Here is a 17,317-nt window from a genome sequence, read left to right as displayed (position 1 = left end):
GATGCCCCAGAGGCCTCTGTGACAGGAGGCCAGGAAGATGGGCTGTGACCTCTGGATGCCCCACTTCAATCAGATCAGAGTAGTTCCTCACTCATGTTTTATGTGTTATGATTCTGCTTAAGATTCCAGTTGATAAAAACAATCCTCTACGTGTTATGATTCTGCTTAAGATTCCACTTGATAAAAACAATCCTCTGCTTGAAACTGTGTGTCTGCTGAATCCGTTATCAGGTGCTCTTGGTCTGTGTGCAGACCTCCACCCCCTCACTGGGCTTCCTGGGAATTCCACTGAGCCTGAGGCAATGCCCACAAGGATGATGGCTGCCTCAGAGTTCAGCCTGTTCAGCTTTGATAGTGTTCCCATCGCTGGAGAAGGGACAAGCAGTCTTATCCAATCTGAGGTTAGCACGGGTCGAGTCTAAGCTAAGACCTGGGAATCTCCTGGATTCCATTTAGTGCCCGTAGAAGATACCCCCTCCCCCTCGTCCATCATGCCGCTCACAGATTGGAGTAGCCACAAGTAAGGAGGGTGGTGGGCAGGACAGAGGGGCGGGAACCAACACACAGATGGATACATGTCCTTTATCGAGGATGACAAACCAAAACAAAACCAAAAAACCCCAAACATGTAAAAACCCAGGGTGCTAGAAATACAAACTCAACTCGTTCAAATTCAAGCTCATCCAGACCCTGGTCACAAGCCCTCGTGAGGTGCATGTGAGCACCAAGTCAGGGACGGGGGACAGGAGTGAGCCAAGGAAGGGTGGGCAGGGGGCCCTAATAGGCCCCCTAGTGACCACCCCCACACTGGCACCTCCACCTTCCCAGTGACGGGGGAGAGCTACCGGGCCTTGTCCCTGTGACCCCTACCCCACCCCTGGCCAGAGCTTCGAAGGCCAGTAAATGGTTCTACCCTCCCTTGCTGCATCCTCACTTGCTCAGGCTTCTCGCCTCACTCTTCTCCTCCTCCTCCACTTTCTTCTGTGATTAGTAGCAGGTTAGGATACTGTATAAGCCGCAGTGTGGCTGGGGGCCAGGGGAGGCAGGGTGGAGACGGAGCGAAGAGAGGAGAAGAAGAGCTGTCCAGGGACCCCCCCTCTCTTCACGGGATCCCGAACTGTACAACCAGCTCCTCTTTTGCGTCCACACGGATCTGAGAAAGTGCACTATAGGCATAAGCAGCTATCCTGGAGACCTGGGACAGGGGGACGGGGAGAGACAAACAGAAACAGAGGAGTGAGAAGGGAGATCCGGAGTGGGAGAGGGGGATTGGATGGTCAGGGAGGAGGGAATGATGAGGGACGGGGAGCCAAAGAGAAAGGCACGGATGGGAAAGGCGGGCGGAAAGAACAAAGAATAGAAAAAGAATGAAGGCTGAAAGAGGACATGGGGAGGAGAGAAAAAGAGTGAGGTGGGAGACAGCAGGGCCCACAGGCTACCGGGTTCCCTCCCTCTACTTCTCCACCTCCTCAGAGGCGGAGAGGGTGGGGCGAGGGGTGGCTCACCTGCTGCAAGTCGGAGAAGGGGACGGGCTCGCTGGCCAGCACTTGATGGGGCTGGCTGGTGAGAGACGGCAGCGGCGGCAGCTTCTTCCAATGGGTCAGGCTGCTGCTCAGCACAGCCAAACGGGTGCTGGCGGAGGGGAGGTGGGGGTGGGGACAGGCAGTCAGGCCACAGTAGTCGGCCCAACCAGCCCAGGCAGGCCTCATCCCTCAGACCAGAGAAGCAGGTGACGAGGCCTTAGCTCGCCGCAAAGCCTCTCTGGGCTCGCCGCAAAGCTTCTCCAGGCCCACGTCCTTTGCTCTCCACACCCTTGGAGGTCACAGGGCAAGCTGAACATGAACATCAACTGAGGCACCCGAGTGATTTGTGGCCACCCTCCTGGGCCACACCCAGACCAGGAGCCTGGACTGGGGCCCAGGCTCCACAGCTGGAGGAGAGGGAGGCAGAGGGAGGGCCCAGCGGCCTCAGGCTCCAAGCGGCCGGGAGCTCACCTGTACTGCCGAGCCCGGTCCATGTACTCGTGCTGCTCCATGCCCTGGGAGTCTGCAGCAGACACATCAATGATGTTGCTTCGGGGAAAGGAGAGAGAGCACGTGAGAAGTGCTTCCGAGAGGGCTGAACAGACTCCCTGCCAGGTGACAACTCGAAGCCTATCTGACAATCGTGTCCTTGCCTGCTCACGGGAGCACGACTGGGCCCAGGAGTGCCTCTTCCCACTGACCTGTCCCCTGCATCCTGGGTCTGGCCCCCCATCCCAGTCTTTAACATGGATGGAGGAGCGCTGTCCCAGGCCCAGTCCTGTGATGCCCACCTGGCTGTCTTGGCGAGGATGGAGGAGAGCAGCGCCTGCTCATCGGTGCGAGCAGAGGGCAGGCTGTGATAGTTGGGCTCGGCTCCATTGAGGGCTTTGGTGGGTGGGCTGCTAGGGTCCAGCAGCAGCTTCCGCTCCTCTCGGTCCTAGGAGAGACCACAGGGGAGACATCAGCCCCAAGGCCCTTAGTCCAACCCACCTGTATTGGGCTCTCCTCTTAGCCCAGCTCTGACCTTTAAGCACCAAAAATATTTCTACTAGGAAAATCCCAAGTGCCCAACTGTATAGAAGCGTTCGCTCCAGGACCAAGATCCTGCTTGCTTTTGGGAGCTAGGCTGGTGGTGGTCTAGGATGAGCTAAAGTGGAACCAAGCAGTCCTAGAGGCCCTGAAAAGATGGACAGAGGCACAACGTAGGTATTTAGTCACAGCCTTGCAGCTGCAGGAAATAGTCCAGCACCTGGTAGAGGAAAGGATATTGGAGGCTGGAAGCCAGAGAAGGTGGAAAAAACAGTGGGGTCTAGAGGGGACACTGATACAAATCAGGAGCCCGAGTATGGCCCTTCTGATCCCCGAGACCAGATCCTCTCTGGTCAGACTGTCTGCTCCGAGAGGCCCTGTGAGGCCAGACAAGGCTTTGGGCCCCAAGGGAAAGCAAGCTCATCCTCTCGATGGCCATTCCTCATATTATCTCAGGAGTCCCGGCTGCAGGCTCTGGGTCCTGCCATCCAAAGGTCCCTTCCTGAGGGTAGGCCCCTTCTACTCTCAGGCATTCACTCTCCTTTCCTCTTTTCGTGGGATTCCCAGAACCTAACTCGGTGCTCCCAGAGTACCTTCCCCTGAACATGGAGCTGCTCCCGCCCTCACCAAGCCACACCTTTGTGAACGTGGCTTCCTTAGCGTCAGCAGTCCTGTTTCTGCCGGCCTGTGCCAATCACCACAACCCCTGAACTGACCTGAGACCAAACCAAGTCTCCCTGGTCCTATATAATGCTACGTGTTATTTCTCCTCATCTTGTTTTAGTCCCTTGATCTAATCTACTGCGATCTTTTTGAATACAACCCTGCCTTGAGCCCATCAGCTGTAAATCCCTGCTGGCTTTGTGTCAGCTGCAAAATGGATAAGCCGTCATACTGGGTATCCAAAGTATAAAGAATAAGGGTACCCAGGACGATGCTAGGGACAAGGGGCCATCCTGGCTAGAGTTGACTCACCAGCCTTCAGTGCCAGACCACCAGACTCCTTAGCGCTCCGTTCCAGGCCCATCTCAGTTCCTATTACAGTCTTTCACGCTTGCAGGCTCCCAGCTCCCCTGCCAACAGCTCAACTCTCCTTACAGAGCACATTTCCTCCTGCCCCACCCTAGGCAAGGTCAGTCCTTTGACATTCCTCTTCTTTCTCAAGCCTAGGCTGCCCATGTCCTTCGTTCCCAACAGCGTGAGACAGAAGCTCTAGGCTCCAGCCTCATCAGCTCCCAACTCCTTTAGACACCCCCTGACCCACCTAAAATACAGGCTAAGTATTAAAGAACTTGAAAGACAAAACATGTGCCAAAGATTAAACGATCTCTAAGGAAAGTTGGCTCCATAATAAAGCCTGAGTTGCTTTCTATATGTCCATCTTTTCCCCAGCCACACTTCAGACAGATGCTCCTGCAGGACAAGGCCACTTCTCCCCTATCCGGGATCCTTTAAGAACAAGGCTATTTGGGGTTTCAGTGCTAAAGAATCCACCTATCAATGCAGGAAAGACAGGTTCGATTCCTGATCTGGGACGATCCCACTTGCCACAGAGCAACCAAGCCTGTGCGCCACAACTACTGAGCCTGTGCTCTAGAGCCCAGGAGGGCTCTGTGCAACTACTGAGCCCAAGTGCTGTAACTACTGAAGCTGGCATGCCCTAGAGCCAGTGCTCTCCACCAAGAGAAGCCACCACAACGAAAAGCCCACACACCACAACTTAGATGCTGCTCGCCACAACTAGAGAAAAGCCCTCACAGCAGTGAAGACCCAGCAGGGCCAAACAGAAGAAAAAGAACAAGATTGTTTTCCTGGGCCCTAAACTCGTTGAAGAGGCCATGCTACCACCATCAGAGCGGACAAATAACATCGCCCCCACCCCCAAAAGGGTGAATGGAACACGGGGGAGGGTTTTTCACATCAAGATTTGTCCTAAAGTCAATGTCAACCTGGGAAGAGTTTCACCATCTTCTCTTCACAGACATGTATGTGGTCTGCCTATGACTGGCCACCTGATCTGTGGGTACAGCCAGAAGACACTGCTTAGCACAATGGATAAAGACAGGCCTTGGCAGCAGAACACCTTGCTTGTCGCACTTCTCAGTTTTGTGTGCGCATGTGTGTGTCTCCTCAATCGTTCAGTCGTGTTTGACTCTTGAGACCCCCATGGACTGTAGCCCACCAGGCTCTTCTGTCCATGGAATTTTCCAGGCAAGAATACTGGAGTGGGTTGCCATTTCCTACCCCAGGGGATCTTCCTGACCCAGGGATTGAACCTGCATTTCTTGCGTCTCCTGCAACGGCAGGTGGATTCATTAACACTGTGCCACCTGGGAAGCCCTCTGTTTTATAAACTTGGCTAAATCACTTAGCCTCTCTCAACTTTTTCTTCACCTTTAAATAGACATAACTAGAACCTATAGGACAGATGTTGGACAAGAGTCCAGCAAAATAACTGTAAAAGATCTTTGAAAACTGTAACATAATGTACATTTCTTTTTATTATTATAACAAAGAGTCCAATGTGAGAATGGGAGAGAGGCCTGCCCAAGATCTGAGAGAGTGGACAGTGAATGGTTATGGCTCATAGACTAGGAAAGCAGACCTTCTTCACCTGAGGCCTCAAATCACCCAGGACAGGGATTTTCCTGGCAGTCCAGGGTTAAGACTTTGCCTTCCAGGGGGAGGAGGTTCAATCTCTGGTCAGGGAGCTAAAATCCCACATGCCTTTTGGTCAAAAAGCCAAAACATAAAACAGAAGCAATACAGTAACAAGTTCAATAAAGAATTTAAAGATGGTCCACCGTCAAAAAAAAAAAAAAAATCACCCAGGACTGATCAAGCACCATCTCTGGGAGCTAGCACCAGAAGTGAAAGCCCATCAAGGGGAAGGTGTAGATTCAGGACAGTAGAAATTCCAATGAGAAATTCCAAAAGCTGGTATCCTTTCTCACAAAAAGTCAACCCTTGACTCATTCTGTGCAAGAGTCCATTATTATACTTTATGGGACAATTTCCCATTAGGCCATAGCTTTCCCAGTAGAAACAGGTATTGTCTCCAATTTCTAACCGGAGGTGAAGTGTGAAGTACTGCCTGGATGGCACGCCTAACATAAGGCACAGAAATATGAATATATGTTCACTGGGTGTGTGGAGACTTAGTGAGGTCCAGGGGCCACCCATGCCTCCCATACAAATGACTTCTTCCCAAGCTTAAGTCTTTGACCCAAAATAGATTCATGTGAGTCACTGAGGAAAGACCTACTTCCCCTATACCAGTGACAAATCCATTTCTGTGACCATCTACTTCTCTAGACTGTGAACTACTTGTTGAAATCTTTCTACAGTTTTCCTGTCAATATGTTTTGAAACGTAGAATCCAGGCTCAGTGGCAACCAAGACAGCAAGTGAGACTTGGGACTTCTTCTTGAAAAGGTCTTGCCCTCCTCAAAAAGGTTAGGCAGGCAGGGCAGGGATTAAAGTGTAGCAAGAAGTGAGAATACACCAAGGGGAAGAGGCAGAATTTAAAACTGTACAGGCCGCCCCAGCCTAACCCTTCCTGCCAAGGAATCAGATCTACAGCCGAATACCCAGAACACCCCTCTAGGTACAGGAGCCCTCAGGCCCCAGGCGGAGACTGCATTGAGGCAGGCCAAAGTGAGCTCCCATCCCACCTCTCTTTCCTCGCAATCTAGCCAAAGCTAAACCCGTTTTGTTGCCTTCCAAATTCCCACCGTCTCAATGCCCTCACTGTGTCTGTTAAATCCTTCACTGATCAGCTCAAATGACACCATCTTCCAGAGGCCTTCCCTGACTCCAAACCAGCAGTGACCTTCCTTCTTCAACCCCAAGGATTCAGAGTATACACAGATTCCTGATTCATATCGGGGCAATTCAAGAGCCTCAGCTTACCCACCTCTACAATGGATTCACAAAGCCCACTAATACAAGCACAGAGAAGGCACAAGAAGCTGGGAAGGGAGTGCTTCCCAGAGACGGAGGCTGAGGACCCTTTAAGTTGTAAACGTCTGAAAGTAGGGGAAGGGGCAGGAGCTCAGCGGGACAGGCGGCTGCCTGCACATCTTAACGTGGGGGGTGTGCAGAAAGAACTCGGGCTTTAAAAGGAATAGGAGCCCGGCCCGGCGTCTCCTCTGTAATCTGTCCCCTCCGGGCCTCCGTACTCAGTAAGCCCTGCAGTCCAGGTGACCCTCTTCTGCACACTTTTCTCTGGGCCCCATGCCCCAGGGTCTCAGCCCTCATTCCCGAGCCCCGCCCGCGGCGGCCGCACCTGGTCCGAGTCCTCGTTCTCGCTGCTATAGCAGCACCCCATGGCGGGGGTCGGGCCGGGCGCTCAGGCCGCGCCGAGGAGGGACGGCGTCCGTCACGAGCCCTTCCGGTCACATGACCGGCACCAGGATCCAGCAAGTAACCACCTCCCCCGTGCCTAGCCCTTCCCCGAGCGCCTTCGGGGCCGTGGCTGCCGCCAGAACCCAAGCTTCCGGCCCCGCCCCTACCGCGTGATCATAGCCAACCAATGGGAAGGCACACCCTGCGTGACAGGCCGTCAGACACGTGACGCAAGGAAAGGGAGGGGTGGATCACATGACTTTAGCTTTTGCCGGTCTCAGCTGGAGACTTCCACTGCAGAGTGTAAAGGTCTTCGTGTGAAGTGTATGAGTTCCCGAGGCTACTAGGCTATATTTGTGGGCTAGTGAATGAATTTATACCAGTTGCGGTCATGAAATACTCTCCTGAATGACATTAGAAGGGCAAGTGGAATCCAGGCCCTATGCTCCAAGAGCGCAGTGTGGGTACACACCCACAGGCCTAGTTAGCTGGCCCCAGGCCCGGGCTCACACAGCGGGTGTGGCCCCCAACCTGGAGTAGGGCTCTGAGAGTGGAAGAAGGGACTTTATACCTTCACAAACGGAAGCAGAGTGGAGCTCAATCCTGGTGGAGGAGGTAGAGGCCACCTCGATGATTTCTTTGGCCTGAGGCATTTCTTTTCAATCCTGCCTTTTTACAGCAGAGTAATCTAACGCACAAAGCTCATAGTCAGTGCTGTTAGAACCATCACACATCTTCCCTTGGACTCTGAACACAAGTCCAAGACTGTCGTGCAAGATCTTGTAGATTCTGCGTTTCCAACCGCAGGGAAATACTTAGGAAGTTTCCTGATTGACTTTCTGGTCTTTGCACCCATGGGCTGACACACTGTCTGTCTCCCCAACCTGGTCTGCTTGCCAAAAGTCCCGGTGTTCATGGAGCACGCATTCTAGTGATCACGTTATATTGTATTCTCTGTCCCTGTATCAGTCTCTTCTACCAAAGGTGAAGTTCCTGGGGACAGGGACAGGATCTGACTCTTCTCTGTGACTCGATCCTGAGCACTGGCTTAGAATTTGGAATTAATAAATTACTATTTATTATTTATTACTATTTAATTAGTATTTATTAATAAAATAATTCGAATTAATAAATTATTAAATAATAAATTATTGTTTTTATTACTATTTAATTATTAATAAGTTAATAAATAATTTGGGGTTAATTACTAAATTATTAAATAATACATTATTTGGAATTAATAAATCATCATCATAAATGATGATCCTCCCCATCACCTTGGCTCACACCATAACCCATGTCTTGGATCAAGGGGTTGGAGGAAATGTCACCAAACCAAGTAGTTCTGTTATCCCTCAAATCAAGGTCCTGGAGTAGTTCTGTTATCCCTCAAATCAAGGTCCTGGAGTTCTGTAAGTTCTTTGAGGGATCCTGAAGGGTAGGAGGCAGCTCCAGCACGTTCTGGGGCTGGTAACTTGAACCGCAGGTCTCAGGTAACAACAGCAGCCTCAGCATCAATAATTGAGAGCAAGTCCAGCCTGCCTTAGGGTTCTTCCTCACCCCAAGGACTCCCCCTCCTGTCCTATGCTCTGATCTTCCCAAGCAGGAGCCTGCAGCCCAGGTAAGCAGGGCCCTGGAATGTGGGTTCCCAAGCACACCAGTTCAGATTCACCATCACCCACCTACCTATGGGCTTCCCTTGTGGCTCAGCTGGTAAAGAATCTGCCTGCAATGCAGGAGACCTGGGTTCGATCCCTGGGTTGGGAAGATAACCTGGAGAAGGGAAAGGCTACCCACTCCAGTATTCTGGCCTGGAGAATTCCATGGACTGTATGGTCCATGGGGTCGCAGTCGGACACGACTGAGCAACTTTCACTTCACTTCACCTACCTATTAACCCCATTCATACATGCTTTTTATCCCCACCCCCCACCAACTACCACCAGTGGCCTCAAAAGGGTAAAATGGTCCAGGGCACAGGAGAAGACAGGGTCCATGGGGATAGTGGGGTGGGTGTCTTGGGATGAGGGAGAGAAAAGAGGCTGAGTTAGGGGAAAGTGTGTGCTGTGTGTCTATGTGACTGTGAAGGGAATTCTCAGAGGACAGAGGAGGGGAGTACAGGAGAGGGGAGACAGAACTGGAGAATAAATATGCCAATCAAGGATCGTTCTCACCTTCCAGGGAAATGCTGACAGAGGGAGAGTTCTGTGGTGGTAAGGATATCTCATCCTAACACACTATGGAGTATTTTGATGGCCTTTTACTGACGCAGAGCAGTGACAGTGAAGGAGTTCCTGACTACAGAGTTATGCTATTTTGCTACACAGTAATGGGTCAATGGCACCCGACTCCAGTACTCTTGCCTGGAAAATCCCATGGATGGAGGAGCCTGGTAGGCCGCAGTCCATGGGGTCGCTAAGAGTCGGACATGACTGAGCGACTTCACTTTCACTTTTCACTTTCATGCATTGGAGAAGGAAATGGCAACCCACTCCAGTGTTCTTGCCTGGAGAAGCCCAGGGACCGGGGAGCCTCGTGGGCTGCCGTCTATGGGGTCGCACAGAGTCGGACACGACTGAAGTGACTTAGCAGTAGCAATGGGTCAGAGACCGAGCAGGCGCTGGGTAAGGTGGGAGGAGAACTCAGGCAGGAACTGGTGAAAGGGGTCCTGAAAAGGGAGACTACAGAGATGATACAAAACTGATGAAGGGAACAAGATGAAGGTGTACCAGGGTCCAGAAGTGGGAAGAGATGGTTTGGGATTGGGTGCTGAACTTAGGTGGCATGGAGTCCTTGAAAGTGTGTGGGCTTGGAATCAGACCAGCTTGGATTCAAATCCTAGTTCTTCTGTGTGACTCTGGACAACGAACTTAGCCTTTCTGAGCCATGGTGTATAAAATACGGGGATAATTGCCACTGGTAAGGGCTGCACAAATGACAGGCAAATGACATGTGTGGTTTCCCTCCCTTCCTCCACCCCAGGGCCCAGGTAGGGACCATGTCCCCTGCCATCGCGCTGGCCTTCCTGCCCCTGGTAGTGACATTGTTGGTGAGGTACCGGCATTACTTCCGACTCCTGGTTCGCACAGTCTTGCTCCGGAGCCTCCGAGATTGCCTGTCAGGGCTGCGGATGGAGGAGCGGGCCTTCAGCTACGTGCTCACCCACGCCCTGCCTGGGGACCCTGGTCACATCCTCACCACTCTGGATCACTGGAGCAGCCACTGCGAGTACCTGAGCCACATGGGGCCTGCCAAAGGTCAGTGTTCCCTAGCCTTCTGCTCCAGGAAGCACCTCCAAGACGGTGAAGGAAGATCCGCAATCTGCCATTGTCTTACTGGGTGACTTGAGCAGATTCTTGATCTTCAATGAGTCTCTTTTTTTCTCCTCTGCAAAGCAGGGAGCTGGGTAAAATTACTCATTCATCCAGTAAAATTTACCACCTGTTTTGTATCAGGCATGTGCTAAGTGCTGGGGAAGAAAGAGGTAGAAGCCACAAGGATGAATCAGCCACAAAGGCTGGCCTCAAAGGGGGCATAAAACAGGGAATAAACATCTCAGCACATAATCCATAACCTTGTAATTATGGGTCTGTAATTCTCCCCCACCATGGAGGCTCCCCCATCCCATTCAGGGTAGCTGTCTGCTTGGATTTGTCTGAATCCCACCTCCCAGCACATGTGTTTTGGAGTCTTATTTAAGAGATTCATCCAACTCAATGGTTAGAAAGATATTTCAATGAACAAAACAAGGGAGAATGAAACTGGAAGGTCTAACAAAGATCTCTTAGGATTTTGGTGGTGCTTTCCACCTGGGCCCTCCCAGAGAAAGCAACATTTGATCTGAGCCTAGAGTGATTGCTTTCGAGTTGGCCAGGTAGTTGAGGATAGAGGTGGAGCAGGACAAAGCCAGCCGTGTATCTGAATATGGCATGAAGGAATGAGCCAGCATGGTTGACTCTGGGCGCAATTGTTCAGGATTGTTGTGGTGGGAAGAATTGAGAGCTGAAACCGGAAAGGAAGGACAGGATCAGGTCTAAGAAAGTTCTGAATGTCAGGCTGAGGATCCCATGTTCAATCCCAAAGGCCTTTAGGATCATAGGAAACAATAGGAAGCAATAGGGTCAGATTTGTTAGAAAGATTCCTAGTGGCTGGTGTGAAGGAGGCAGGGAGACCAATGGGGCTACTAGGACTATAACCCAAAAAAGAAATGAGATTCTAGCCAGTTGGGGGCTGCGTGAGGAAAGTGGGCATTTGAGACCCCTTTCTATGAGGCCCCCTGCATCATCTCCCATGTCTGCTGCAATAGCTACTTCCTCCCACAGGTCAGATCCTGATGCGGCTGGTGGAGGAGAAGGCCCCTGCCAGTGCATTGGAGCTGGGCACCTACTGCGGGTACTCCACACTGCTTATTGCCCGTGCTTTGCCCCCTGGGGGTCGCCTTCTCACCGTGGAGCGGGATCCACGCACGGCAGCAGTGGCTGAAAAACTCATCCGCCTGGCTGGCTTTGATGAGCACACGGTCAGGCCCCACTTCCCCACCCCTGATCTCTTTCCTACCACCCTTGGCCTTACACTAGTCAGCCTCCCCTGTCTCCCACTTAAGAGAAAGAAATAGCTCCTCTTAGGAACTGTGACCTTGGAGAGGAACTATCTTCCTCTTCCAAGTCACTGGCACATATTTGCTGCTGGATGACAAAGAAGCAGTTAAGAGGAAAGTCTCTGGAACCCATTTGGGTTCAAACCTTAGTCTGCCTCTTGTTAGTTATGTGATCCTGGGCAAAACACTTGTCCTGTGAACCTCAGCTTCTTCAGTGGTAAAATGGAAATCACAATTTTGGTTCTGATTTCTTGTTCTGAAGCCAGAGGAAATATGAGAACACACATGGGGACCTTGGCCAGGGCCTGGCACAAAATAAGCCAAATGCCAGTGGGGTCTGGTGTGGGAGAACAGTTGTCCCTCCCAACCTCACCTCCATTGTCTCCCTCCACAGGTGGAGCTCATCGTGGGGAGATCAGAGGAGGTGATCCCACGCCTAAGAACCCAATACCAGCTGAGTCGGGCTGACCTGGTGCTCCTGGCGCACCGGCCCCGATGTTACCTGCGGGACCTGCAGCTTCTGGAAGGCCATGCTCTGCTGCCAGCTGGTGCCACTGTGTTAGCTGACCATGTGCTCTTCCCTGGCGCACCCCGCTTCCTGCAGTATGCCAAGAGTTGTGGCCGCTACCGTTGCCGCCTCCACCACACTGGCCTCCCTGACTTCCCTGCCATCAAGGATGGCATAGCCCAGCTCACCTATGCAGGGCCTGGCTGAGTCCAGGTGCAGGGGTACTTACTGCTGCCTCCCCCCACCCCTCCCCAAGCACGGACCTCAGAATATCCCCTCCCCTCGATTCCCTGCTTGTGGATTGACATAGGCTGGGCTCAGGGCTAGAGGGGCTCTCCTCCCACCTCTGTCCCACTCTGGCTCCACGCTAACCTGAGGCCTCAAGTTCTGTCAGGCTGTTTGATTCCATTGGTTCCTCTCCTTCCAGTCTAGAGTCATGGACTGACAGGCAAGAAACTTGAGCTCCCAACCCAGCCCTGTCACTGACTTGCTAGGTTACTCCATGGGAGTCTCTGCCCTGTTTTGAGATTTAATCTGTTCTAACACCAAGGAAGTTGACTAGGAGAGTTGCAGGGGCCTCTCAGTTCTGGGCCTCAGAGAACCTGCCCCCGACTCTCCCCAACCCCATGCCATTTCAGGTGGAATCAAAGGAAAACAGTAAACACTAAGTTAGAGGCCTCGCAAGAATGGCTGGGTGCAAGCTGGGCCAGAGGAAATGGCAGTGGAGCCTCAGATGACAGCCAGGGCTACTATGGCCTTCCCTAGCCCCAGCCCACGACACAACTGAAGCAACTTAGCAGCAGCAGCCCCAGCCCACACGGCCAGGTAGATCTGCCTGAAGTCCCTTGAAAACCCTTTCCCCGAAGCTCAAGAAAAGATGCTGGATTCCTCTAGGTTCCACCAAGAAATAGGGAATAGACATGGGGAAAAAAATCAGTCCTGTGTCTTTATTAAAGAAAGTTAGAAAGAAACTAGATCTGACAAACAATGGGTGACGTGCTAGCTAGAAGGGAGGGGGCTGGGCTTAGGCCCAGGGGATTCAAGGGCAGACTGATGGCCTGGGAGGGACCAAGAAGATCAGGTCCTGGCAGCAGCTGAGGAAGTGCCCGAGGATGAGGATTCAGGCACTGGGGTGGGGCATGGGGGTGGGTGATCAGCTGGTTCTGCAGGGGGTCCAGGGCGGTCCTTGGACCCCCTTTCTTGAGACCACCCTTTCTTGTCTACCTAGATCATCCACTGGTCCTGATCCTGTTCGTTGCCTTCCATGTCCACCTGCAGAGGAAGCTGGGTGTGGGTGGGGAGGGGCCTCAGCCACCCAACCAGCCCCAGTCCCAGATCCTGCCCCTGGCAAGATCCAGGGTTTCGTACCCTTGGCTACACCCCTGCCTACCTCATTGACCTCTCCGTCATCAGGTGACTCATTGTAGTCATTCATCTCATCCATGTCCTGCATGTCCTCGTCATCCTCTGAGTCCTCTTCACTGTCCTCGTCGTCATCTTCATCTTCCTCTTCCTCGTCGTCATAGTGCTGGTGAGGCAGGGAAGAGCTCGGAGGTTCCATAGGTCTGCCTGGGCCACTTCAAGGACTGGCCCACTTGGAGCTTCTCTCTGAGGCCAGTGAATGAGCTCCACTCCCTGATCCTGTCCCACTTGAGTCTAGCTGGTTGGTGCACGACCTTAGTGCTGAGCCCACTACCCACCCTCCCTCTCACCTCTTTCTGGCCTCCACCAAAGTTGAGGACCACACCTACTCTGGAGTCAGAGGTCAGACCTTCAGAATTAGATCAGAGCTTCCGTCCACCTGAGCCCCACATAGGCCCCACCTGCTGGAGCCACTCACCTCTGAGGCCGGCTTGCCAATAGGTACCAGGTTGTTGTCTTTCTCTGCAATGCTCTGGAGCTGTGGCCAAACAGGGAGGAGAGCAAGGCTGGGGCCCAAGAAGGGCAGTCAAAGGCATGGCACTCACCTGCCCTGCCCCCAAGAAGACCCCCCAAGTGTGGAGGAGAAGCTTCCTCGACTCTCAGGAAGATTCAGTCTCTTTCCTGTCATCTGCCACTTAATTATGAATTTGATCTACCTATGTAAACTCTCTGGTCTTTGGTTTCCTTATAAGATTATGGTAAGAATGAAGTGACACTACCATCCTAGAACATGACATGTGCAAAGTCCTCGATAGACGGTCAAAAAATACTTCCTGTGTTTTAGGGAAAAGAGCCTGGGCTCTGATCTGGCCTAGAGGGCCCACAGTCCTCAGCAGATTAGGGTAACACAAAGGTGAGAACCTAGGCCCCCAGCTCAGGACAAAAACCTCCCCCAGGGCAGATCTGCAGAGTAGGGCCAGGGTAAGGCCAGTGAAGGGGGATGGGGAGCCTGACTGAAGCTCCCCTGCTATGCTAGGTTCTCACTCACCCAGGCCTGATGCTGCTGTTCTTGCTGCTGCAGCTCTGTCTCCTCCACACAGGGTCGATCCAGATTAAACCACAGTGTCTCAGTCACACGGGGGAACAGTGAGGGGAACAAGGTGGACATGGCTCCTAGACTAAGGGAAAGGGTCAGGTGAATCCAGCTCTCTTAGATGTGTGTGGTTTTAGATTTTGTTTGCTTACATTTTGACTTGGGGATTGGGTGGAGTGGACAGTAGCAGAGACACACCCCTTCCCTGTGGGAATCAGACAGACCTGGGTTTGAGTCCTGGCTCCACCACTTACTAGCTGTTTTTGACCTTGGCCAAGTCACTTAACCTCTGAGCCTCAGTTTCCTCGTCTGTAAAATGGGACAACAACATACCACCCTCACCATTATTCTTGGAGAAGGAAATAGCAACCCACTCCAGTATTCATGCCTGGAAAATCCCACAGACCAAGGAGCCTGCAGGGCTACAGTCCATGGGGTCGCAATGAGTCGGTCACGACTGAGCGACTTCACTTCACCATTATTATAACAATTAGTAATTTACTTTATGGCTAAGTAAAGCTGTTTGTAAGCTGTTCAAGGAGGGAAGAGAATGGAAGCCAAATGTAGAGACAGGAAACCAGAATGCAGACTGGCATTACAAAATTCAACAAAATTAAAGATGGCAAGACTCTACTGAAACTACCTCTATCCCCTCCAAACACCAGACTTACTTTCTGCTCCTCCATGCTGCCCCACCCCATACCTACCCAGTGTCAGAAATTTAGGACACGAACTACCTCTATAATGAACCACAGCCAAACGGGGGGGCAGGGAAGGGAGGTGTTACCACTTGCAAGTATGCCTCAGTAAGACATTCTAAAGGCATGAGTAAATAAGTAGATGAAAGACTGAATAGATGAACTAACATGTGAGAGAGTACATAAACTCAGCTCGGCTTAAGCGGCTGAGGGAGCTGACAAGGAAGGTCCCAGAGAATCTGAATTAAAACTTTCCAGTTCACAGGAAAACTGAGGCCCAGCAACAGGCAACGACTGGCTCTAGGTCACACGGTAAACTGGGGGGAACGCTTGCGGGGAGTAGATCCAGGCCAGGCACGAGAGATGAGAAGAAAAGGATCTACGTCTAATTCTGTTCTTGCCCTAATTTATTTGACCAATCCGGGGCTAGCTGCTGCCCTTCTGTGTACCGCAGCTTCCCGGCGCGTTTAACAGGATCAATAACACCCCTTCCCCCCCCGCAGAAGTACTGATGGGCCAAAGAACGCGGCTCCGAAAGACCAACCCAGCGTCGTAAAGCCACCACCCATTCTCTGCTTATTATTATAATAATCGTGGAATTGACCAACAAGAAGGCAGGGGCGGGATTCGGACAGGCATTTGCCCTTATAGGGTCGCTAATCGCGAAAGGAGCGGCAGGGTAAGGCCAATTAACTGGAAGAAATGCTGAGTGACTGGAAGTGGTACCAATGAGTGACGGGTCTTGTGTGACGGGGTGGGGCTTACTCTCGAGGAAGCGGCCAATGAGTTGGAGCGCTTTAATGTTAAGGGGAGTGTGAGCAGGCAGCTCCTGAGGAGGCGGATCAGGAGAATGGGGTTTCTCTGAGATAGGGAGGGAAGGAGGGACGAGGAGTCAGGAGCCGCAGCCTAGCTTCTGTACTTACCGCGCCGGGAGGCGGCAGCCGGCGGCGACCCGGAAGCACTTCTTTCTGCCTGACCGGAAGAGCCCACCAGAACCAGGGACATACCAAACGCATGCGTGTTTGCTCTTCTTTTGTTTCCCGCTCCCGCCCCGCCAGAGTGGAAGTGACGTTCCATACGTCGGTCACGTGCTGTATGGAAATTTGGCGCGCCCGCTCTGTCGGCCCAGCCTTGAGTTTCAGCCAACCGACCTCTCTAGCCTAGCCCGCACCAACGGCCCTGTGTAGCCCCGCCTCTCCTTCCCCAGGCCTTATTTGCTGGCCAATCCCTGCTGAAAAACAGCTGGCGGCGACCAGCGTTCGTTCTAGGACTGTTTGTCGCCGCGTACCAGGAAAATTAGTCTACTTCTACCTCAGAGTCGCTGGGTGATTTTACCTCTCGCTGTTCCTGTCTGTCCTTTCTCTCCTTCAGTTTCCCCTTTTGGTGGATACATTCATTTATGTATGCCTTCAACGGAAATATTTGGGTCCCTATTATATTCTGTATTCCAGGCCCTGCTAGAAGCGGGAGCTAAATCTAGGAACATAGTCCCTGCCCTCAAAGACCTCAGAGTCAAGTAGGGAAGCCAGACTCTGCAGACCTGCAGTGGACTCCCTGGTCTTTTTTGGGGGGCGGGGGTCGGGGGGTGGGGGAGCGGAACGGGCAGCCCCAGGGAATGTGGGATCTTGTTCCCTGGCTAGGGATCCAAACTTCGCTCTCTGCATTGGAAGCGCGGACCGCCAGGGAATTCCTTTCACTGATCTCAAGATTGCCTTTCCAAGTCTGCATTCCAGAGTTTCTAAGGGCTTTAGTGTTTACTCAGTCTCAGGCGTAGCATTCTCTTACTGGGGAATTGAGCTGCCCTCTCCAGGTCTGTGCTAAATCCGCTTAGGGGGTCAGCCTTGTCACATCTCTCCCACTCCTTTGCTGATGCCTTCATTCTGACCTCTGACTCAGCTTCCTCTCCAGAAATCATAATACATTCTGGCAACGGAATTCCTTCAAACCCAGTGCCCATTAAGCTCCATCACCCACCAGCCCATTTCAAGGCCAGCAATCATCCATCATTTCACTACTGCTTGACCCAATGTGTGCCTTTTAACAAATCCTTTTTCCGTGTCTGGACTCCGTTTCCTCTTCTGCCCAGGCTTCTTCCTACCTTGGACTGATGTGAGAATTTGATGAGATAACATATTTAAGAGTTACTGTACTGTGCATAT

At 52.2% G+C, this 17,317-nt stretch overlaps 3 protein-coding genes across 4 annotated transcripts; 1 reads left to right on the top strand and 2 right to left on the bottom strand.

Annotated features, from left to right (window-relative positions):
• Positions 1–566: 566 nt before the first annotated feature.
• LAMTOR1 (late endosomal/lysosomal adaptor, MAPK and MTOR activator 1) lies at positions 567–7,021 on the bottom strand. Its single transcript, XM_005893495.3, has 5 exons — positions 6,841–7,021; positions 2,315–2,460; positions 1,995–2,072; positions 1,506–1,632; positions 567–1,195 (listed from the first exon to the last, which is right to left on the bottom strand). The coding sequence occupies exons 1-5, from the start codon at positions 6,880–6,882 to the stop codon at positions 1,103–1,105; spliced, it is 486 nt and encodes a 161-aa protein (XP_005893557.1). The 5' UTR covers positions 6,883–7,021; the 3' UTR covers positions 567–1,102.
• Positions 7,022–7,915: 894 nt separating this feature from the next.
• LOC102277953 (transmembrane O-methyltransferase) lies at positions 7,916–12,852 on the top strand. The gene is made up of 4 exons (XM_005893511.3): positions 7,916–8,520; positions 9,882–10,156; positions 11,223–11,419; positions 11,892–12,852. Exons 2-4 carry the CDS (start codon positions 9,898–9,900, stop codon positions 12,210–12,212), a joined length of 777 nt encoding a protein of 258 aa, XP_005893573.1. The 5' UTR covers positions 7,916–8,520; positions 9,882–9,897; the 3' UTR covers positions 12,213–12,852.
• Positions 12,853–12,926: 74 nt separating this feature from the next.
• ANAPC15 (anaphase promoting complex subunit 15) lies at positions 12,927–16,228 on the bottom strand. Of its 2 annotated transcripts, none has more exons than XM_014477502.2 (5): positions 16,082–16,228; positions 14,416–14,540; positions 13,846–13,905; positions 13,396–13,533; positions 12,927–13,277 (listed from the first exon to the last, which is right to left on the bottom strand). In XM_014477502.2, exons 1-5 carry the CDS (start codon positions 16,161–16,163, stop codon positions 13,230–13,232), a joined length of 453 nt encoding a protein of 150 aa, XP_014332988.2. In that variant the 5' UTR covers positions 16,164–16,228; the 3' UTR covers positions 12,927–13,229. The 2 variants fall into 2 exon arrangements, with proteins under 2 accessions (XP_014332988.2, XP_005893562.1); XM_005893500.2 differs by lacking the exon at positions 16,082–16,228 and adding an exon at positions 14,685–14,701 and having other exon boundaries at positions 14,416–14,545.
• Between the last annotated feature and the right edge of the window lie 1,089 nt (positions 16,229–17,317).

This window comes from Bos mutus, chromosome 15, assembly GCF_027580195.1.
Source record: "Bos mutus isolate GX-2022 chromosome 15, NWIPB_WYAK_1.1, whole genome shotgun sequence".
NCBI lineage: Eukaryota > Metazoa > Chordata > Mammalia > Artiodactyla > Bovidae > Bos > Bos mutus.
The sequence above is the reverse complement of the archived record's forward strand: the minus strand, read 5'-3'. Positions and strand labels throughout refer to the sequence as shown.

Excerpts from the sequence above, each read along its gene's own strand:
- ANAPC15 (XM_014477502.2), bottom strand. The coding sequence starts at position 16,163 with ATGTCCCTGGTTCTGGTGGGCTCTTCCGGTCAGGCAGAAAGAAGTGCT. Across the intron at positions 14,541-16,081 it reads GGCTGCCGCCTCCCGGCGCG|GAGCCATGTCCACCTTGTTC; the intron begins GTAAGTACAGAA and ends CCCTTAGTCTAG. Across the intron at positions 13,534-13,845 it reads TTGGCAAGCCGGCCTCAGAG|CACTATGACGACGAGGAAGA; the intron begins GTGAGTGGCTCC and ends CTGCCTCACCAG.
- LOC102277953 (XM_005893511.3), top strand. The coding sequence starts at position 9,898 with ATGTCCCCTGCCATCGCGCTGGCCTTCCTGCCCCTGGTAGTGACATTG. Across the intron at positions 10,157-11,222 it reads CCACATGGGGCCTGCCAAAG|GTCAGATCCTGATGCGGCTG; the intron begins GTCAGTGTTCCC and ends TTCCTCCCACAG. Across the intron at positions 11,420-11,891 it reads CTGGCTTTGATGAGCACACG|GTGGAGCTCATCGTGGGGAG; the intron begins GTCAGGCCCCAC and ends CTCCCTCCACAG.
- LAMTOR1 (XM_005893495.3), bottom strand. The coding sequence starts at position 6,882 with ATGGGGTGCTGCTATAGCAGCGAGAACGAGGACTCGGACCAG. Across the intron at positions 2,461-6,840 it reads AGAACGAGGACTCGGACCAG|GACCGAGAGGAGCGGAAGCT; the intron begins GTGCGGCCGCCG and ends GGTCTCTCCTAG. Across the intron at positions 1,633-1,994 it reads GACCGGGCTCGGCAGTACAG|CACCCGTTTGGCTGTGCTGA; the intron begins GTGAGCTCCCGG and ends CCCCTCCGCCAG.